General features: G+C 37.6%; 1 protein-coding gene across 1 annotated transcript in view; it reads left to right on the top strand.

Annotated features, from left to right (window-relative positions):
* LOC149302956 (protein Largen-like) overlaps nucleotides 1-17,327 on the top strand; it is a 97,517-nt gene extending 80,190 nt beyond the window's left edge. Inside the window, exon 2 of the mRNA XM_089481917.1 lies at nucleotides 16,569-17,327. Within this exon, the coding sequence (XP_089338043.1) occupies nucleotides 16,569-17,327 (759 nt within the window). The remainder of the gene's footprint in view (nucleotides 1-16,568) is intronic.
* Nucleotides 17,328-24,214: the final 6,887 nt, after the last annotated feature.

Raw genomic sequence — 24,214 nt, 5'->3', positions numbered from 1 at the left:
TGACAAGTGCAGCCTACGGCTGCAGCAAATGGTACCTCACACACTATTTCTAAACCATAATATTCAATTCCAGGGGTGTAATCTGTAAAATGACAAATGTTACGCTACTATAAAAAATTTAATCAACATCGCCGAGAAACCCTGATATTTTATTTAAATAACATAATGTTTTAAAGGGTGTGACATTTTAGGTATTATTTCTCATTGCTTGTTGATGTGAAATCTATTTATAGGATTTAAATAGTGTGTGATGCTATTATCATAGTGTGGATTAGTAGTCTTTTTCTATGCAAGGCCACATTAGGGAGTTGTAGGCCCTGGAGCATTTTTATAGGAAGGGCACTTTTTCCGGATTTTCCACCTTTAGGAAAGATATTTTTCCCCTTTTCTCTCTACTTTGTGCATCTTGCGCATAATGAATAAAACATTCTATCTAGAAGACATACTTTTAGATGCCATGTGCCAAAACAGCAAACCAATATAATCCAGATACAGTCTGAAAACCAATACTGTTTGGATGTTATTATGTGTTTGGAATAACAAAATTATAATCTACCTGGGATAGTATAAAAAAAAGAACAACTAGAACAGTGTGCATGTGACGTCTACATTTAAAAACCCCACCATCCGTGCAAAGAAGAAAAGCCTCCATATGATCCGCATAACAAATGGACAACTAAATGAAAAGGCAGCTACTAAAGCAATTTTACCAGGGAAATGAAATTGTGGTGGAACTTTGCTCTTTATCTTACAATTTTATAGTATATGGCAGTGGAGGGCTGCCAACATTTAGCCCGGGTGGCAGCCCTAAACAAGACAACACTTACATTTTACATACACTTAATGTAATGCATAGCAAATGCTTAGAAAACTCATAAAAGGTGCAGAGGAAGGATCTAGTTCCCAATTCAGTGTTGAATTGGGAACCCAATCTATGTGGTGGCTTTACATGGAATTGCAAGTAAAAAATACCAGGAAAACTTAAGAAGACATTTGTAGACAAATATTGTTTCTATTGTTACGTAGATTAACTTACATATCTTCATGTTACCCCTTTTGCTCCAATTTCCCTATTTCATATCATTTCATTTAACCAATTGCCAAATTACCCACTGACAGCATTGCAACTTTTCAGGAAGTGATCAATTAGAATATTTTTGTGTAAAAAAAAAAAATAAGCGGAACCAAAAAAATGCTGCATGTTAAACGTACTAAATTAACTACATTTGTCCAGTTTTATCCACTTTATGTTTTTTACCTTGTTGAATTTGCAAGTACATATTTGTGTTTATGAAAAGGCCTTAAAACGCCTTTATTCTCTAGCTGGTGTTCAAAGAGCTGCAGTGACTCATACCACTTTTAAACCATGCACTTGTGACTTCTACATTAAAATAATCATTTTGAGAGACATAGTACAAGACGAAGATGTTTAGATATTTCCTTGTGTAGTAATTCAGGCATCCATCCGGGTACACATTTTCCGTGTAGAATACTATAGCACCCATATTTATCTCCCTTCTTTGCTTGTGGATTACTTTTAGTTAAATCGTGTTTTAGGGACAGTCTTCCATGGGGAGTTCATTGTTTTATATTTATATATATATTATATATGTAATAACATTGAATGGCATAATGTGAAGAAAATAGGTGAATTTTATGTTTTACCGTACACGTATTTCTTAGTATAAAACAGGGTTGTTCCAGAGTAAGGATGCTGTTTGGTTAACATATTGTAAAATCTTACGTGTATCACATTTCCTCTCATTTTTAGGATGCTAAGGGAAAGGTACTGCAATATTCAAAATATTAGGACCTCTGATATTTTGTATAGGAAAATACAATAATAACCATAGTGCAAAGATTATTGAACAGTACAGCAAAAAGAAAGTTACATGTCATAAGAAGGACACCGTTTACTACTTTTACTCTTTAACGCTATTACGGAAATGCATAAGACTATGTTTAAATGTTTCTATTACAGTGGATTTTAAAACAAAAATATCTGTAAAAGAAAGCTAATTTGAATCATTACGGTTACATTAAAAACACAATAATGTGAACAGATTGCCTCATCTGAGGTTTCCATAGTCAAGGGATGTGCTAATGTTTTGGACCCAACATATGAAAGGTGCTATATGAAGGCAATCTGCATCACACTTTGCCAAATCTACATCGAGCAAAGGGTTATTATATATGGCTTGAATAGATATAATATATAATTAACAGAGACTTACTCAGCTAGGATTAATATGAAAACAAGCGTAATGGTTATTTACCTAGAAATCATCTCAATTGATGTCACTTGGTGATGACAGAATAATAGAGGGTGATTAGGCATTCTCAGTGTAGCCCAGAAATAATTTTTATTTTATTATTGATTAATGAGAAATTACAATAATGGGCCTATTTGCTTTTTGTTCTCTGTGCATAGCCCATAACATTTCCATATAGGTAACAGCATTGATCCATAGATTATTTGTTAAATTCTGCAGTGATGAGCCTCAACAAAAGTGGCCTTCTGCTAAGGGGTCACAGGAAGAATACATCAGTTTGAGATTAAGGCAGTGTTGCACCAGTCCTCAAAATGTGTGTGCCCTTGTTTGGAAATTAGTATTTTAATGAAGTTTTGGTTGACATTCCAAAAGCTCTGGACTGTTTGCAGCACTTGATGACTGTTGTTGTGCAGCCCTAGATTAATGCATAGGGGCTAGGTATGCATAACTATGTAAATATAACTGTGTAAGTACAATAATACAATTCTGTTGAAGCTGGGTTGCACTCAAGTTCAAGATATTTGTAAAACCTGGTTTTCTTAAACAGAAGCTACCACTACTTTTTGGTCATCACTCAGTGTTTGGCTGTATAATATCCCACGCATAGTAAGATTTGAAGAGATCTGAAGCATGCCAAGACACATGTATCAATCTCTATGTGGGTTGCATAGAAAGACACTGATATCTTCAAATGCATTACTCACCCGGTTGTACCTAAAATTCAAAGGGTTGTAAATGTGACGGACTGTGTTGAAGATCATCACAGAGTTTAGTAATACCCCTGGCTTTACTTGAGTATCTATCTAGTGGACCAACCTACCCACAACCTGAGCTCAGTTGCCAGGATCATGGGGTTTGTACATGAACTCAGCTTAATTTCATCAGAATAACAGGGGTAACGTCAACTAATCTCAAAACAATACTGCCATTTAAAATGATATTGTGTTACTGTATCTGAATGACAAATTTACCATGCTGAATTGTTTGTAAATTGAGTTTATTCCGTTTAAGGTTCTGCTGACTGCTGTTTTAAGCTTAATTTTCAAGAATAAATCTGTGCAGCTAAATGCTACTCACTAACGCACATACATTATTGTTATTTCAAGATGTTTGATTGGACCTCAAAGAAGAAACTTCTTGTTCACCTTTTTGCTTTTAATCTTGCTGCTCATTGACAGGTGTTTTGTATTAAATCCTGATGTTTTCATGAAGTTCTCCAAGTGCTTAATGTGGTGGAGTAGTATAGTATAACGACTAATTGGCACACTTCTTTGATAGCACTTCTATGTACTGTACTTTTCTTTTAAGTTGGAATAGCTTCAATTTTTGTGTTAGTAAAAGCAGTGCAGGAGCAATAAAGGAGATTTTCTTACTGTCGGTTTTAAATGCAGAACACTATAGTAAATACAGGCTTATTTGGCATTAGTAATCAGAGTTTCTCATCTAATCAGCAATGTGCCTGACAATACGCAAACAAGCAGTATTATGTATAAAGCATGTAACTGAGGAGAGAGTGTCTTTGTGCGTTTATACACAATGTGTGGATATTGTGCATTTTATACGACCAACTGCCAAGAGTGCTAATCGTCCCCTCAAAAAAACTACTTGGATGAGACTCAAACAGTGGGGCCTACTTTTCCCTTACTTTGTTTAACCCCTTCAAGACCGGGACGTACCTGGTACCTCGTGGTCAAAGGTCACTATGAACTATGAACGCTGGGATCGGGAGGGGCGGGAGCTACTGACCTCTGGGTGTCCCCAGCGATCCGTAGCAGCCACTCCCCCTCAATTCCGTGCACGTGATCGCTTTGAAGCGAATCACGAGCACGGAATTTAAATATTTAAAAAAAAAACTGCGGTCTTCCAGGGAATACGCAGTTTGCAAACGTCGGTCTTGAAGGGGTTAATAATTAAATTCATATTGTCATTGAGAAAAATTGTTAAAGGATAAATTCAATCTAGGAAATCACTTTCCAGTGTTATAGTTGGATAGTTGGGTGCACATTAATGAATTTCCAAAAAATTAGTACACAGTTCCACACTATAGTGATAACAACGCACATGCATATAAAGATGTGTTATTGTAATATACTGAAAAAAGATTTGATTTTTCTTAGCGTTTCGAAAGCTGACAATTTATCAAAGAGAGCGTTATGTTCATATATTGCTCCATATACTCTTAAAAATCGATCCTGGTGCCTAAAATAATCAAACATTAATTTAAAGCAAACAATATACATTATAAATAAATTTTTAACATACTTAATGTGACATGAACATTAGAACTCATTTTTCTTAAAGCTTATACAAATCTATGAAAAATGTTTCACCAAGATTATCTTATCTGGACCAATGTGACATAATACATTCTCAACACAAATCCAAATATTTACAGTATACAGCACAAAAAAATCTTATTGAATATTTAGAATCTGGTTATAAGTATAAAAATATAAAATTCCCCTCTCAAATCAAGCTATATATTTTTGTTTTTATGATAGAATAAAATCTTATCTATTGATGAAATATCATCGTGTATCCTATAATTTGATGGCAAGCCAAAAAGAAACAAAAAAGTATTTAACTACATAATTCATCTGTTGATTACTATGATTACAACCAGGCTGTGAATTGTGGATAAAAGCAATTAAAACAACAAATGTCCTTAAATCTTTTATACAGATTTTTACATCTTTCTCTTAAAGCATTAAAATGTAAGTTTTAATTATGCTGATCCAGTCAGATATAATGCTTGTGAGCATGCTCTTCCTATTGTAGTCATTAAATATTCCCTTTAGTGATCTTTTGTTACACTGCAAGGTGAACTGAAGACCCAAAATGACAATTATGTTACGGAATGCATGTTAAACTATTACTTTTGACTGGAATGCAGTTAATATAATAATCTGTTATATTTAAAATAAATAACTTTTCTATAGTGTTATTTACACAGACTTGCACTCTATTTTATACCTACAAAACTGCAGTGTAAATATAACATCACATATTACCTATTGAGTACTTAAAAAAAAAAAACTATAAAATATTTTAAAGGAAAATATTCTACAAGATCAGCAAATGTAGTGATGCATAGAAACCTTTTTTAAACATGTTGACATTTTATATTCTCTGTAAATGTATCATGTTAATATTAAGTTGACAAGGCTTTCAAATTAAAGAGAAGGTAGGGAAAGTCAAAAAGGATTTGGAATTTTATGACACTAGTAGATAAGGTGAGAGTGGAGTTGTAGTTCACGTTAATAAAAGGGGTCAGGTTGGTGGAAGTATCTACCAGTAGAACCCAAATCTCAGTAGCTGCCAAGTTGTATTATATATGGTTTTCAGTTAGTTTATATGTGAAATTCTAGTAATAAACCAGCTTAGTATCTGGGTATTGGGGTCCTGGGCAACAGCATTTATTACTATAGCCCTAACTGGTAACTGATTTATAATAGCGGGCATATAGAATTGTTTCCACATTTCAATAATTTCCAGTTTTGAAATGGTAGTATTTTATTCCTCTGAATTCTTCTTTGTTTTCACACTTTACACCTTTTATGATTGTCAATCTTTTCCAAGTTGTATTTATGTCCAAAGAGTAATTTTATGTCATTGAATTATAATGACACTTTATCAGTATAATTTTCTTTTCTTCAACAGAATTGCCAGAGTAACAATTGAACGGTTTTAAGGAGCTGTTAAGTACTTTATTAGACATAAAGAACTAATTTGAAAGCGTTTTGATTTTTTTTTATTGTGCATAATGTTACAATACATTTGTTCATTTTCTAAAACCATTTGAAACACATCTGCATTTTTTTGTATGAAAGCAGATTCCACGACTGCTTCTTTGGTTGGCTTTGTCTTAGTCAAAATACAAATGTATTGCCCTTTGATGTTTTTTGATTCATTAGCCCTTAGTTATGTTTTTATTTGAAGTGAGACTGTTAAAGCCAAACCTTATTTTGTATATTTGTAACTCGCTATATACAATAACCATGCGTTATGCTCTTATTACCCCAAAAAATCAAGTTCCCTAGTTATTTTTAATCCATTTTTCATGAACTCAATGCATTTTACTGCATGCAAAACAGTACATGGCTTGTTTAGTTTGTAAAGCTAAAAGATGAGACTTCTAAAAAGGGGAAAAAAAGTATATCTCTAGTATGTCTTTCTATTTAGTAAATATATGTTTTTGTATAAATTGCTCTCTTTAAATACATTGTGAGCAAAAAAAAAATACACTGTTGGCTTCAAAACAAAACAATGTGCCTTATTTCTTTTAGTTATGAGAAAATCTTATTTATGCAGTCCAGATTCCTGATTGCAGTATTTGCAACAAGAGAGAGGGGTCACCAGTGATCCAGAGTATGAGCAGACCCTCCTTGATCTCTAATCCCCTCATTTAGTGCTTTCAGTGATATCATAATTGAACAGGAGTTGGGCATTTCAGAAGTGTTAATGTAACAGGCAGTCGCACCAAGCACTGATACACTTAACCTGGTAGCCTAAAAGCAGTGACGCTAGCTCCTGCTGACAGGGTAAAGTACAGGCTATTATTAGACAGACTGATCTCCATGGTATCAGCTGGAAAGTGCCATTGCAATAACCTTAAGATGCACTATTACATGCTAAGGTAGTTTAGGTTACTTCTTAACAATTGAATTTTAAAGGAGAGGTGCTTTAGGAAAGCCCTAAGAAACATTTCTGGATCAGGTAGGGGGATGAACTATACCAAAGTAAATTCTTCATCATATCCCTGAATGGCTTCAGGACCTCCATCATCTGCCCCATGAATGCCAATTCCCATTTGCTAATGGTGTTTATACCCAATGTTCTGCTCAGAGCACATGGAGTGAATAGCCCACTGTTGCTACATCCTGACGTAGATGGTGCTGGTATAGACCAACCTTTCCCTGCCCTCTCTGCTGGCTTGGCTTCACACATCTGCAGTCTAACAGCACTTTTCAATCAGTTTCTATACCACAATATGTAGTATATGTGCTGTGGAATGCAAACTCACACAGTCTCATCAGTCACCACAGTCCCATTTCTACTGCTGTGCCTGCCTGTGGTCCAATCCACTGCGCCAGCATCTTCCTAAGAGCTTCCAAAATGTGAGGTGCCGTGTGTTTCTCATCCATAACCTCAGCATGGAGTAGGAAAGATCTATAACCCTGGTCCCCTTCTGCTCCAGTTCCACCACCCCTTTTATACCGTGTCCCTACACCAGCTACAGTTGTACCCAGGGGCGTACCTAGAGTATTTTGCACCCGGGGCGGATCCTGTATGTGGCACACAAAAAAAATTATGTTGGCAAGAATATTTTTTTCACAAATTTGTAACTGTATGTCAACTGGAAATAACTAGAAATCTGAAAGAAAACAAAACTTTATAATTAACTTATTTAATAAATGAAATAAAGTTAAATGAATAACATTTACCGAACAGATATGCTACAGCATAACTCCCATTACTATATACTGAACCAGACATTGACGGTAGTGCAGCATAACCCCTATCGCTATACGGTAAGCCAGACTTTGATGTGGTAGGTCTCTGCCCCTCCCCATGCCACCGCTGCCCCTAAAACAGTCTTTCTGTACCACCGCTGCCCCTAAAACAGCCTGCCTGTGCCACCGCTGCCCCCCCAAAGTACCCTGCCTGTGCCACCGCTGCCGCTGAAGCAGCCTGCCTGTGCCACAGCTCCCCCTGAAGCAGCCTGCTTGTGCCACTGCTACCCCTGAGGAAGCCTGCGTGTGCCACCGCTGCCCCTAAAACAGCTTTCCTGTGCTGCAGCTGCCCCTAAAACAGCCTGCCTGTGTCACTGCTGCCCCTAGAACAGCCTGCCTGGGCCACCTCTGGCCCTAAAACAGCCTGGTCATGCCACCTCTGCCCCTGAAGAAGCCTGCTTGTGTCACCTCTGCCCCTGAAGCAACCTGCCTGTGCCACCTCTGTCCCTCTAAACAGCCTGCCTGTCCCCTTTCTGCCCCCCTGAAGCAGCCTGCCTGTGCCATCTTTGCCCCTGAAGCAACCTGGCTGTGCCACCTCTGCCCCTCTAAACAGCCTGCCTGTCCCATTTCTGCCTCCAAACACTTCATTCATTCACCCACTCACACATTCACTCTCCCGCACCCCCTTACCTCTCTTGTAGGTCACTGGTCCAAGGGGTGGCCGATGTAGGCTGGGGCCGTGCAGACATCCTAATGCGGACCTGCCGCTCACTGCTGTGGTGCCCGCGCTCTCTGTGAGGAAACTCTTTCCCCGAGCAGGTTCCTACTCCCCCTGCATGGGAAAAAAAAGTGGTGGACAGGGAAGGTGGAAGTGGGGAACGAAGTGCCTGAAGAGCACTCCCTCATGGAGAAGGAAGTGCCTCTGACACTGATAGGATGACTGCTGCTTTGACATGACCTTTGAATGGAAAGTGTTCTAGGGTAGGCTGGTGCAGTGGATGTCCTTGTCCCACTTGTCTCTGGTAACCAGCCACATACTTAGAGAAGTCTAAGGACTGACCACGCCCTTCACTCTGGCTGCTGCTGTTGGTGAGTCGTGAGTTTGCTGTTGTCGCCAATGCTGTTATTTCCCCCATGAAGCAAAGCTGCACAGTGGCGTGTACGTAGATGTTGGTTCATTTCCTTACAACACAACTTCCTTACAACACAACTTGCACCTTGCAGTGTGTCCATCTTCCATACTTCCACACTATACTACGATGTTGCCCACCATACAGGGTAGCAGTGGTACTAGTGTTTTTTTTCTTCCCATGTCAGTATTAGTGATGGTGGTGTTGACGACAATGCATGTAGGGTAACCAGTGGCATGGCTGTGCTGCTGCTTTTGCAGAGTGAAAGGAGCAACACGTCTAACAGAGAAATTAATGGAAGATGTGTTGTTTTACTACTCCTCCCCCTTAGGCTCATATTCTAAATCCAGGTCATTGTCTTACCATATACTTTTCCAATTGGGCTGGTGCAAAAGTAGACCTTCCCTCTTATTTCTCACTTTTTTATGGACAAAACAAGAGTATATTTTTGGTTCATGAAAATAATTCCATCATTTACATGGACTTCATGGAGCAATTGAACCTTAATGTGTTTTTTTTGGATAAGACTACCTGTTTTAACAGACTCTGAGCAAGAGCCATCAAAGTTCATTTTTCACAAATGCAGTACACATCCTTCTTAAGTGTTATTTCTCTTATTAGACCTTTTCTTTTTGAAAAGTCCTTATCTTTAAGCATTCTTACTTAAATCTGTTTTTGTGTATTATTTGTGGTTGTTGAACTTCCAAAATCTTTTTTCTAGAATGCACTGAAAGCTTTAGTAAGTTCAGTGTAGGTTGGGACTCTTGTGATGCCAGCATGTGGTTAGGCAGGTCTAGCACCGCAGCATCTAAAATAATGATGAAAACACTCTGGAAACCATTAGCAGAGCTTAGTAGCACAGGATGTAACTGTAGTGAGTATAATAAAGTGGAAATTGTGGTTTAATCATGTCAGCTTCTCAGAAAAAATGTTGTACATCACATGGTAGAAGTAGTTTGTAAATTGTAGTAGCCGGTGTTTCGTTGTGTAGTGTACTGCAATGTCAATGACTTCATATGAAATATTGGAACCATTATTACTGTAGCACGGCAATGCCATATAGCTCTGAGGTCCATGTTATTAGACAAAATAAGCACTCAAGTGTCCTAGGGAGCCCCTTAACCAATAAATACATATGAAATAACTTGCCCCCTTCAGTGTCCCAGTATTTCACGCAAACACATATGATAGCTGGAGTGTCTGTTTAACATAACTGTACTGGTCAGCCTGAATTATTATTATTGTGATTATTTTTATCTAACTATCCACTTATATATTGTGCTGTGAGATTTGTGTTTTGTGTCTTCCAAGTATGTGATTTGTGTACCCACATTTTTTATGTTTGTGCAATTTATATGTGTGTTAATGCAAGTAAAACAGACCCAACTATAGTAATTTTTTAATATTGCTGAAATATATATAGCTATATAGGTGGCAGAGAATGTGGTAGTGACTTGTTTCATGAATTCAATCTCAGAAATATTGTTGGTCAGAACCATATTTTATCACTCCACCCAAGTTGTAAAGTTGTACAATAAATACAATTGTTAGTAGAGAAAAATAATTAACAGCTTTTTTAAAAAGCTTAATGGTACATGAGTTTAACCTCCTTGATTAAGAATAGGCTCACACAAATCTTGCATGCTTTCATACCTTCTGACAGCCTCTGTTAGACCTAAAGGTCCATGTGGCTCTGTTCTATGCGCACACAATATTTGACAGATTTGAGGGTATCACATTGTTTTTCACTTTCAGCCCTGAAAGTCATAGTAATACAGATATAGACACACTATATTAGCATACAGGGGAACGCTAAGGGTTTCGTGGCCCCATTTCCTCGTTAAGCCACTTAGAGACCTGGGTAGCCTAACCTAGGAAGTTCCTGAGTGTGAGTTTATAAGTGGAACTGTCTAAGTCACAATGGGTTTTTTTCTAGATGCTTCATGCAATTACATGAAGCATCTATCAATACGTCTCGGCATGTATCAGTAAAGCCATCTCTCCTAGCCACCCATCATCCTGTTTGGATGAATGAAAAAATGATTGAACTCCCTACTACTAAAACCACAATCCAATCTATTTGATGTTAAAGAAATTTAATGGGGCTGCTGCGTTTACTCAAGGGCAACAACATCAACAGTCTCCCACCTACAAGTTAACTAAATAACCAAAACACTTCAAGGGGTTAAATAATAAATACAGTTTATTAAATAATGAAATATACCTTTCTCCAGTTCATGAATACAGGATTGTTAAAAACATCATAACTGTTATAATGTAATTGTTTGCCAGTAGAGGTCATTGTTCATAGCATTTATCAAACAGTCACATTTTTCCAAATTAATTACAAATAAATGCATTATAATGAATACAATAATTTATCATCAAAATCAGATTATTGAATAAAAACATACTAACTCATTTTGTTTTCCTCTTTTGAATTTATGTTGCATTGTATTATAATTTAGTTATTATCTACAGTAATTGGTGATGATTGAGACTATATTTAATATTTAAAGTACTGCACTAGGGGGAGAAGACACAATAATATCTTACACTGAAGGGATGGGTACTAAGTCAGCTGGTTTTGGGTTACAGAGATAAAATCTCAAATTGGAGGATTATATTGTGAACTATAAATAAAATTAAATTTGTACATTTCTTACATATCAGACATTCTCTGTGGGAGTATAATAAAGTAGTGCAAATGTAAATTACAATGTCATCTAGTGGTGCATATGTGAAAGTCTTACTGTTTTAAATAGACATTTTTTTTTAAATAATTCACTTTTGACTTTTTGTGATATTGATTGACATAAGAACATTAACCCCTGCCATTTCTGAATTGTCATGTATGACATTAAATATTATCATAACTGCTCAGGTCAAAGCTGTTATAGTCAAAGATTATGAACTACAGCAAATATTGCATGTGCTTTCCTGCCATTGATTGCCTGCTTCAGCTGCCACATGCAGTGCAAAAATGGAAGTGAGTGGTGCACCGCACCCCTGGAGCTGTAGCTTCTCCTAAAGTTACCCCCCCACACACAGACACACACGCACACATACGGGTACGTATGCAATGTAGTCATTCCTGGGGCTATGGCATGGGACTTAAACTTAAAAAGCGACTGGTGACAATACTAGAGAGAAAATACTTTTTTGTTAAATTACATTAAGAAAAAAAGTTTAAGAAATAAATGCACACAGAAAAACCAATTATCAAGGTAAAACCAATGCACAATTAAAAGCAATTTACCAATTTCAAGTGGAATTTCAATGTGATCTTCCTCAGATTGTTTTGCAAAGACTTAAATAGTAATTAAATGTGGCATAAATTTATGCCTGATCTAAAAAAAATTGCCGTTAACCTAAGGACAGGAAGATTTGAGAAATAAAGTGGAAGACAGTAAAATGTTTTTACCGTATATTCCGGTGTATAAGACGACTGGGTGTATAAGACGACCCCCAACTTTTCCAGTTAAAATATAGAGTTTGGGCTATACTTGCCGTATAAGATTACCCCTCTACCCAGCATACAACAACCAGCCAATCACGGCAAGCGATGTACCTTACCACATACTCACATACGCCTGTCCATACATACACATTTATACACTGCCCTCACCACACACCCCTGCCTTTACACACACACATATATATATATATATATATATATATATATATATATATATATATATATATAGGGTATATATACATGTGTGTATATATATATATATATATATATATATATACACACACATGTAGATATATATATATATATATACACATGTAATGTATATATATACACACACACACATATGTGTCTATATATATATATATATATATATATATATACATACACACACACCAGCTTACAAACACACAAATACCTACACTGCTCTTACACACACCTGACCATACACATACACTGACCATCTCACACCAACATACATACACTGCACTCACACCCCTTTCTCCCCATCTCTTACCTTTCTCATCTTCTATCTTCTTTCTTCCATCCAGTTGTGGGAGCGCGAGGTCTGTCATGTCAGACCTCTGCTTTACTGCTTCCTCATCACTACGTGCCGGCAATTGATGTCGAGCGCCGGGACATGACGTCATCCCCGCGCTCGGCATCAATAGCCAGCGCGTAGCGATTAGGGAGCACGGAAGCCGAGGTCTGAAGTGCCAGACCTCGAGCTCCTTATTGTTGGGCTAGTTAGGGGGAGGTTGTGATCTCCCCAACCAGCCCTGCTCATCGGTCGCCCGCTGATTAGGTCTAGTTGGGGAGATCACGATCTTGCACCCACATCGGCGCAGCCCTGAAGACCGGCCCAGGGGAGGTGGCTTCTCCACTCGCCCCTCCCCTAGAGATTCGTGGCTTCGTGGGAATCTCCAGCTCGGTAAGTACCCGGTACTCGGTTAGTACCCGGCGTATAAGACGACCCCTGACTTTTGAGAAGATTTTCTGGGGTTAAAAAGTTGTTTTATACGCCGGAATATACGGTAGCTTGTTAGGAGACTTCATAGTTTTTTCGTAAGTCTAACATAGTTGACGATAATTGTTCCCTCTATAATACGCTTTTGTTTTAGAAATTAAATTGTTAAAATGCAAATAAAGATATTTTACTAGTGTTTTAAATCACTAAATTTGTATGTTAACAAACCAGATATTAGAAAATAGAGAATTAGAAAATTAGAGATAAAGGGCAATGACACTAAATCTCAAATTTACATTATTATCACATTTTTTGTGCAATCAATATTTTTTCATTGACAAGCATTTCACAGGTTACATTGTAATTGTTAAAAACAGAAAAACTTAAGAGGTGAAAAATATACAAACATCATTTTATTTTTAAATAAATCCTGTGGTTTGACATACAAATGTAACGTAACTTATCCCGTTTAACACTGAGCTTATCAATCACAATTTCATTTTCTTTAATACCTTTCTTATTGGGTTACAGATACAAATTAAAATGGATTCACAATGGATATAGTAAGATTTATAGCTGAAAAGAAATTTATAGTTGAGTGACTTCTATGATGTATGGGGATAATTCACTAAAGCTGGAGCTTGCAGCTTCTTTGTGGTTTCAGTTCCTCAACTTTATTATGTATTAGCAAGACCAAAGCCTTGCATTTTTTTCCTGTGGACATGCTGAGATGGCCTTTCATAATCTCATTGATATCTATACATTATACAAGTAACTTTTATGATTGAAGAAGCTTATCAGAGTGATCAAAAGCGTGAAATTTAGTAAATACATCCCCAAGCATGGGCTGCTTTATTTCACAACTTTGTATTTATCAAATGTGGCACTTTTAACACCAACATTGTCAATCATTCACACAAGAACATTAGCTATCTGTATTTAAGCTTTCTATCCTTGCATGATCTAATTTTGATAATTATCATAGAAAACATATGTATTATTGAAATGGTGCATATTAATATATAATCTTATGCAACATACATTGTTTTGTGTACTGTAGGTCTGGAAACTATGTGGAAACTTTCATAATTGAAATGTTTTGACCCATTTTGTATTACCGTGTTTGCTCGATTATAAGACAAGCTCGATTATAATCGGGGTCGTCTTATAATCAGACCTCAAATAGGTCTGACTATGAGACGACTAAGATCCAGATCCCCCGCAGCTGTCTCCCCCCCCCCCGCCCCACTTACCGGTACTTCTGAGTCCCCGGTGTGTAGCTGGGGCAGCGTGTAGATTCACGATTCGCGAAGACAACTTCCGCTGCAGCAGGAAGGAGGTGTGGCTAGCAGCGGGGGTTGTCTGCGTCCATCGCGCAGACCTTCCCCGGCTGTCAGAGATCAGAGTTCCCTGCACCGATGGACGCAGACAATCCCCGCTGCTAGCCACGCCTCCTTCCGGCTGCAGCGCAAGCGCGTGGGATCTACACGATGCCCTGGCTACATGACAGGGAAGTCAGAAGCACTGGTAAGTTGGGGGGGCGGGGGAGTGTTAAATGGGGGGCATAAGGCATTTCTGGAGGCAGAGTGCTCTGTGAAATGCCTTTTAACCCCCTTAATGCCACTCTGCCTCCAGAAATGCCTTTTTTTAACCCTCTATATGCCACTCTGCCTCCTGAATGCCTTAACCCTCCCTATATGCCACTCTTCCCTGTAATATGCCTTTTAACACTCTAAATGCCAGAGTGGCATATAGGGGTATAAGGCATTTCTGGAGGCAGGGTGGCACATAGGGGGTCAAAAGGCATATCATGGGGCACAGTGGCATATAGGGTTAAAAGGCATATCATGGGGCACAGTGGCATATAGGGGGTATAAGGCATTTCTGGGGCAGATGTGCATAACTGGGGGGCAGGTTGGAAAATAGAAGGAAATGAAACCAAAATATTTTTCTCAATCATAGCTTTTATAAAAAAAAAAAATAGTTTAGATGAATTAACATTTACTGGTAAAACTTTTTTCCTATAGGGTCATCTTATATTCAGGCTTTTTCTTTTTTTCCTAAATTAATATTCAGATTTGGGGGGTCGTCTTATAATCAGGGTCGTCTTATAATCGAGCAAATACGGTATATTCACTATCTTACATAGATATTAGCATTGAGAAATTAAAGAATAAACCACATACTGGTATGTGGGTATTATTATAAGCGTGATTTAAATTTAAAATCACTGTTTTGGTGTTTTTTTTGCGACGTACACATAATCTAGATACGTGTGACAGAACATTTTTAGTTTATGACTTAAAATGCAAATGTACAAAACGTTGTATATGACCGCTGAGAGCAAATGTTAAAATAGCTTTAATCAAAAACAATATTATTTTAATCAAAACTAATATATGTTTATCAGTACATCTGTAACTCTAAAATTGATTGATGCTTGCCCTGTGCGAAATTGTAGAAATCGGTTACACATAATATATTAATTGCATAAAATATTAGCATGAACCTTCAGCTTGCAGAAAAAGGCATAGTAATTTATAGCACTATATTAAAACGTTGGAAAAACAAATCAATGATTAGTTTCTGGTAATACTCACAATTAAAACAGCATTTAAGCTTGGTGATGTCTGTAGATAAAGCAGTAAATTAAATTTACTATGTGTCTATTTATACTAAACAGAGAAACAATTTAATTTATTATATATTTCCATATAAGTTATGAAACCAAAATGCTATTTAAAATTATGTTCAAAAGTAAAAAGTAACACTAAACTCATATGCAATCCTGATAATAATTAGCAACATCAGTGAAAAGCACTACTTGGGATTAAAAAAATACTATTTGTAAAATTAAACCACAACATATCTGATGCAACATATAGTAAATTAATGAGATAGAGAAAGTGATAGATCGTCTTTTCAAATTGTTGTTCAACCATTAGAGATTTTACATCATTTTGCTGGTTATTCTCATCCATTGTTAAATCTTTCCCTTTGCTATTTGCTGGCAGATTGAAAAGGAGTATTGAGTAGAATAGAAGTAAATTTAAGAAAAAGCCATATCAATAAACCTGACAAATGAGCCAGAAGAGACATAACTCAAGAAGTATTTTGTGTTGAGGTATAACAATAGCTATGATTAATAACACTAATGTCTGACATACTTTACGGTAGTTATTAAAATTATATTCATTATTAGAAAGATTGGTAGACTGAAGTAAAGCATTTATTCCACCATGTATATTCATTCTTGTTTCTTATTTGTAGGTGGTTGACCAAATTGATACTCTCACTTCAGATCTACAGCTGGAGGATGAGATGACAGACAGCTCCAAAACCGACACGCTGAACAGCAGCTCCAGCAGCACAACAGCCTCAAGCTTAGATAAGATAAAGGTTCGAGCAAATGCGCCATTAATAACACCTTCCGCACATCCATCGGCTGTTCTGACAGTACTTAGAAAGCCTAATCCACCTCCACCACCGCCACGATTAACACCGGTGAAGTTTGAAGATACTCATAGGTTAAATAATTCAGCAAGTACTGTAAACAATAATGGACTTTTGCTACGGAATGGTGAAATACCTGGAGTACCTACCAAAGTTCCCAATGGTGATAGATGTGCCATTCATAATATTAAGGTGGATAAATTACAAGCGCAGCCTATGACACATAGACCAGAAAAAGAACGCTGTTCTCAGGCTACAACAAGAGAACGTGTGCGCTTTAGTGAAAATGTACTATATCATGGCTACTGTCCTGACTGTGATATTCGGTCTGAAGTAAAAAACAGAGAGGTACATCTGCATGGGGAGTCTGTCCATTTAGCTGGAAAACTTCCTCATCATTGTCCGCCTTTACAACCGCCACCTCTCCCAGCTTTTCCCCTTGAAAATGGAGGATTCGGAATAAACAGTAGTAATAGTAGTAGTCACCCTGGCCAAAAGCCTGGTGTCTTGCCTCCGCCGATTGCACCAAAACCTCAAAAAACTATCCTGAGGAAATCAACTACTACAACAGTGTGATATTTTTATATATATATATATTTTTCATTTTGAGGTAAATCTACATGAACATAAAAATGATTTGACAATGAGTACCTTAAAGCAATAAAAAGTTCGAATATAACCCTCCTATCTTTTGAAGTGGAATAACAATCAGATGGTAAGTAAAATGCCAATTCCAGCAATGTTCATTGTTCATGTGGACACGGCTGACTCTAAAGTTAATGGCTCCATGTTGAAGCTTCTCCTTTTGGAACTGTCACTGTTGCACCACGAGGAGGATACAAAGATATCAGGTACAACGTTTGAATCCTGAGAGAGAAACTTGGTGCAGCAGTGACAGGAATTCTCTGCACTCCATCAAAGCATCCTTTCATCAAACCATCCTTTAAGTCGCTCTATCTCAATCTCATGTCTGTATCTTTCCTCCACTTTAGTTGCTTGCTAGTGCAAGCTTTTGAGAGGTCCATGGACAGCGAGAGAATTACTTATGAACATTTATTATACACAGACAGAGCTTTAATTTTGCTCTATTAGAGCAACCAGTCCACAAATACAATGGTAGCTACAAGCCAAACATATTCACAGTTCAGTAGGGTGTTTTACTATTACATTTTACACACAGATTAAGAATTTACTGTATTTACTGTGCCAATATTTGTTCCTTTAAAAAATGTTGGCAGTTACACCATATGCAACAGGATATATTTATATATTTATTTCCCATGAACTGACATATTTAAACATTCTTCACCAGGCCATGTATCCGGAAATATGTCAGACACGATTAACGTCCAGAAATCTCTACCGGTGCATGTCTGACATATTCTGGAGAAAAAATGCACATAACAGGATGACGTTATACATAACTGTGATAGATAATGTATATTGATTTTAGTAGGTAATCATAGTTACCTTACACTATTACAAGTCACAAATTTACGCTAAAACGTAATATTTTTTAATCCGAGTTAACAATTGGAATGAGTACAGTGGTTGTTAAAAAATACACAATATTATTGAAACTAGTAGTAAAATGCCAAACATTATGTGATATATATCCATTCAAAACCAAATCCCTTGTGTGTAAAAGGCCTAGCTATTTAAACACACAGCTCAAAATCATTTTAAAATAAAAGGCAGACATCCAGAAACAGTTTACTATACCTGGCGCCCCCACTAAAGACACAAATCTTACCTTGTGAGCTGCCCTCCTGCTCCATGGCATGACGATTCTTGCCATTTAATGCTTGAAGCAGGGGCGTACCTAGAGTATTTGGCACCTGGGGCGGATCCTGTATGTGGCACCCCCCCAAACACTTTAAAACTGCATAGCTTCTATCGTTATATACTGGCGCAGACATTGAAGGTGGTACAGCATTACTGTTATCATTATATACTGAGGCAGACATTGACGGTGGTAAAGCATAACACCTAACACTATATACTGAGGCAGACATTGACGGTGGTACAGTGTAATCCCTATCACTATACATTGAGCCAGACACTGATAATAGTGCAGCATAACTCCCATCACTATATACTAAGTCAAACATTGATGTGGGGTAGGCCTACCACTTCATTTTCTGGCTTAGGGATGCACCGAAACGAAAATTCTGGACTGAAACCGAACATCCAGCATTTACCTGTCCGAAACCAAATATGACCCCCCACCATAAAAAAAATCTCACACTTTTATTTAAAGTAAGTAACACAGCAAAATATATATATATATATATGATTGTTAACAGCAATCACACTCCTATCATGACCAGGCATGCCCAGATTCCAGCGTGTACTAGCTGACTTGGCATGATAGGAGTGTGATTGCTGTTAGCAATTATATATATATTGTTATTATTATTGTTCACATGTGAACTCAGCACTGGAGGCATAGAATCAGACATACAAATTTGCAGATACACAATAATAATGTATGGAAACATAGCAAGAGATAAAACTACAGGCATATAGTTGCACAACCCAAAGCCAGCCCTGGCGTCCACACTGCCCACATAGAACCTGACCAGCACTAATTCACACTTTCATTCACATAATTAATTAACACAATCATTTATTCTCTCTCATTCACACAAATTTACACATTCATTAATGCATTCTCACAAACTCATTCAGACAATTCATCCCTCATTCAGACAATTCATCCACACATTCATTCATTCTCTCACTCATTCTCACTATCTACCTTTCCCCCTTTTCTACCCCTTCTCACTATCTACCCCCCTCTCCCTTCCTTCTCACTATCTACCTCCCCCCTTCTCACTATCTACTCCCCCCCTCCCCCTTTGTAGTTAAAGTTTTTTTACTTACCACCCTGTGGTGGGAGCACGACGCCTCCGTTTTCCTGCTTTGCCGCTGCTTCCTGCTGTGCCGCTGCGCCGCTTCACTGCTGAGTGCCGAAATATGACGTCATATTTCGGCGCTCAACATGACATGCCGGCACCGCGACGGAGTTAGAGGCCTTGCGAAGGAGACTGAGGGGCGCCGAGTGGTTGCTAGGCGCCCCTCTCTCTCCTCCGTGTAAAAAAATAAATAAAAATGACGATGCTGCCAGGGATCCGGACATGTGGTCACCCTAGCCCGTGGCACCCCCCTGACGATCGGCACCCCGGCAGCATATGGTCACAAGAGACTGAACGATGCCTGCCCGCAGCATTCCCTGAGCCATTTGTGGAGCTGACAGGAGGTATTTTTATCACGTGTAGGGATATGTGTTTGGCCAAACAGATTCCCTGCACTGCATAGAGCTGGGGGAGGGTAAAGGGACAAATGCATATTTGGGGGATTCTGCAGAATCCCCCCATGGACTTGCAAGGGAGAAATTAAAATGTAAAGGGATCATGCATTAAATTACATATGATGGCTGGAATGACCCTTTAAGGACATTGTTTACGGCACCTGTTGGAAGTTGCTGTCTTGGAAGGAAGACACCATGAACATTTAAAGGCAGGATGCATTAAAAATACATATGATGGCTGGAGTAACCCATTAAGGACATTGTATACTTGCTTATCAATGAGAAACTAGATGCAGTTTGATAAAATAATAGCGCCTGATGAAGTCGCTGTCTTGAATCTTTTGCACTGCTTAATTCAGAATACAAAGGGACATTTATTGAGCACACTGAGCACAGAGGTAGATTCCCTGAATCAGTGATGCTCCAGTCCAGTCCTTGAAGGGTACAAACAGACCAGAAATTATTTGTGCCATTGCCTGAAAACAAGTAATATTGCCGCTGAAGGGTGCACAGCATGAGGCTACTAAGTGTTTAGGAGGCTGCTCCAGACAGCACACTTTCATAGTTCAAATGGGCCAGGTACGAGGGAGATCCATGAGCTCCCCAACCTCACTCAACCTCTATCCAGGTAGCCCTATCGCCCCCCCTTACTCTTCTGTCTAATGCTTACATTAGTATACTCCACTGACCAAGACACTATTAGCACACTGAAGGGCATGAAACTAAAATCTCAAATTAAAAACAGCTATGATTTTATTAAATAAAATCCTCGAGAAGGACATTTTCTTCATAAACCAATATATCTTTTATTAATTTCCATTTCAGTGAGTAATAACAATGGGAGGCAATTACAATAACCATGGAAACAATCAGCTTGTAGCCATCAATCACTCATGGTTCACATTTTGACTTAATACTGACTGCAGGCAGATTTAAAAAAAAAAAAGAAACAGCTTGATTTCACTTCAGGATTTTTTTTTCACCCCCCTGCTGGTATAGTACTTGATAACATTGACATTCATGAATGAATTTACATATGTCCCTTGGCTTTTTAATTACATATCAGGAATATAATTTAGGCCCCTGGGGTTTTAGGTTCAGGTTGGTCATTTGAAGCTGAGACTAAAGATATGTACTGCTAATTACCTCTATAAGGTGTTTGATATTATGCAGAATAGAATGCATATATTTAATAAAGCAGAGTGCAGTTGGAGCGTTTACATGCATCATTTGTTATTTCATCTGGAAAAATGATTCGCAGTGCAGTTAAATGATTTATCTGTAGGATGACCACGTTTCCCACTCATGAGACAGGTCTCTAGAATACCCAACTCAATACTCAATTCGGGAACAATACACTATCCTACAGTAAATGTCCACGTTGTAGACACGAGAAAGCTGTCCCCTGGTTCCTGTCAACAACATTACTGCTGCTTACCACTCTCCCTGTATTTGCTCACATTGTCTGCAGCTTTATGATTGCTACACTTCTTTCACGCTTGCAGATACCTAAAGTGAAAGGGAGAGTGGCAGGTAAGCAGCTGTAATGAGTACTAATTTAATTTGTGCATATATTCTGATAAATGACCATTTTAATCTAAAACTGATTACATATATGTAGAGGGGGTAGCATTTAGCATTATGCCACTGATTAAAAAAATGTTTTCAAATAAGACTTCAACATTTGCATTGTAACTGGTGAGAAATTCAGGGTGATAATTCTCTTGAAATATGGGAGTAAGAGCTTTCATAAAAGGAAAATACATCTCTGCTAATGGGAAGGTACTGGACATGTCTTGTTGACTGCACAGTTTATTTCCATGACAAATATTTTTTTTAAATGAATCTAAGTGTATCATCTGTATCTCAGGATACTAAAAACCCTTTCATAGTCTTAATTCTTCCTATAGGGGAAGTCCAGAACCAAAATATCCATCCAATTGCCTCTACACATATGCCATAATCTACTATGCAAGTAGTGATGCCTAGTGTTAGGACTACAAATAGCATATTAAGGATTATTTTGGAAACTTGGCAATAACTAGAAAGATTTGCTTAAAAGTATGATGGGATGTGTGTTGCTTATGTTGTATGGTGTTGTATTTGTAGTTGTCATTGTTCTCTCCATAAGAGACTGGTATAAGAAGCTTGCACTTATACACCACGGCTGAAGTCACAACCATATCTCAAATTACATTTATCAAAATCTTGATATACACTGTATATGTTTGTATGTACTTTTTGTAGTTGCTTTCATTTGCTTATGTCCATAAGAGATTTATTTTCACTGGCCTATTTCAACAGCACTTTGAAGGCTGTAATACATATAATTTCTCTAGGGATTTGATCGAGTGCTCATGAGTGATTTTCAAATACAAAGTATCATGCCGTAGAGTAGTGCATTAAATTTACTTTATTCGTAATGGTGCATAAAATAGACATAGACAAAAAAGCGTGGTCTCCGATAAAAGTCCATCCCTTGTGGGGATATATCTCCTGTTCCAGGAACTACTTCATATTGTAACTGTGGCTTATTACCGAGGAAAAAGAATGCATGATCATCTTCATTAAAAAAAAATGCACATTTATATTACAAAACTAACACATGAAAGGTTATATGGGTATTTAAAGCCTCAGTGGCATGGATTTTTACCAGGAAAACATACTTTAACCTTTGAGAAAATTCCTTTATTAAAGTCAACTTAATATTGACAGAACTACCGTGTGAGAAATAGTATATTGTTCTGCCTAATGATCTGTGGAATTTTTTGCATTGTCATTTGGCCGAATGTTTTTTCTTATTATATTTTTTTCCTAGAAAAGAGGGCAGTACAGGTTTGTGCAAATGATAATTATGATTTTATAATTTTAAGGAGATAATGTGAATATTTTTATTCATTTGTTTTATAATTAAACCATGACAAAACCTGCAAGTAACATAAGCTGACAGCTCTGAAAAATAACTAATACCACAGAACTGCCTGGAAAACGACAAAATTATATTGAGACTTTTAAGATAGCCTTTTACTTTGTGTTGGAGGTCCAAATATAGAACTAACCTAGGTTTTGGTCTTAGAAAACCCTTACCGGGAACAAAAGAGGATTTTGCCAAGCTTGAATTTGTGAAAGCTGAGCTATGTGGTAAGAATTGTAAACCTAAAACCTAGTTTGGTGCATCAGAGGGACACCCCCTGTGCCATGTTTATGTTCCATATGAAGGTAGATGTGAGAGAAAATCACACAATGTTGGAGGGGGATAAGAGGGCTGTTATTCATTTTGATGATGATAATCCTCTTATCTTTGTATCGGTGTTAGTTTTCTCTAGATTTCTAGCCGATAAATGTGATGTCGGCACAAAATCCAAATAAGTTAACAGTAGTTTAAAGAAAGGCTCATAAAATTGACTTCTGCTATTTGCTGTCCTGATGACAGTAAGGGAGAGGCGCCATTGCGTCAGAGGTTGTTATAGTCTAGAAAATGTCTTCAATGTCTTATACTATTATTATCTTTTATTTATATAGCATCAACAGTTTATGCAGTGCTTAATACAATACATATATTCAAGGGGTATGACAAGACAAGAATTGACAGACTAAGACAAACCGATACATTAGGTGGAGAGGTGTCCTAACCTTTGACTGCTAGGCGATTGGAATTCAAAGTAAAAAAACAGAATCCAACTTTGAAAATGTGTTTGAACCCTTTTTTTCTCGGGATCACTGAGTTTCTTCTTCCCCATTCACTGAAGGCTTTTTATGCCTAGTACTGCTACTTCACAGAGACACCCACTTTCTAAAAGGAAGAGCCTATCCTGGAAGATTCATTAGGGTATATCAACAGCATATTGTTTTATCAGTGTTAATTATTTCTTGTTTGCAAGCTTCAGATAAACTCCATAACTCAGTTACTGTTCTGTAACTAATTCTATTAAGATGTTGGGGGGATTCGTAGGTTTAGGACATCTCCTTCACTCTAGCAGTGGCTGATTACAACTCCCATCTCTCTGCTGGTGCTGCATGCTTGGAGTTGTAATACACTATAGGAGGAGTAGCCCTACTTTTAGCACACAACAGTTTAATATGAATCAGCATGGCACACTAGTCTCCTAGCATAATGTTAATATTTTGGTCATCTTGCCCATTATTAATG

The sequence above is a fragment of the Sceloporus occidentalis genome, unplaced genomic scaffold (assembly GCF_023333645.1).
Source record: "Sceloporus occidentalis isolate IW3139 unplaced genomic scaffold, rSceOcc1.0.p SCAF_16, whole genome shotgun sequence".
NCBI lineage: Eukaryota > Metazoa > Chordata > Lepidosauria > Squamata > Phrynosomatidae > Sceloporus > Sceloporus occidentalis.
The sequence above is the reverse complement of the archived record's forward strand: the minus strand, read 5'-3'. Positions and strand labels throughout refer to the sequence as shown.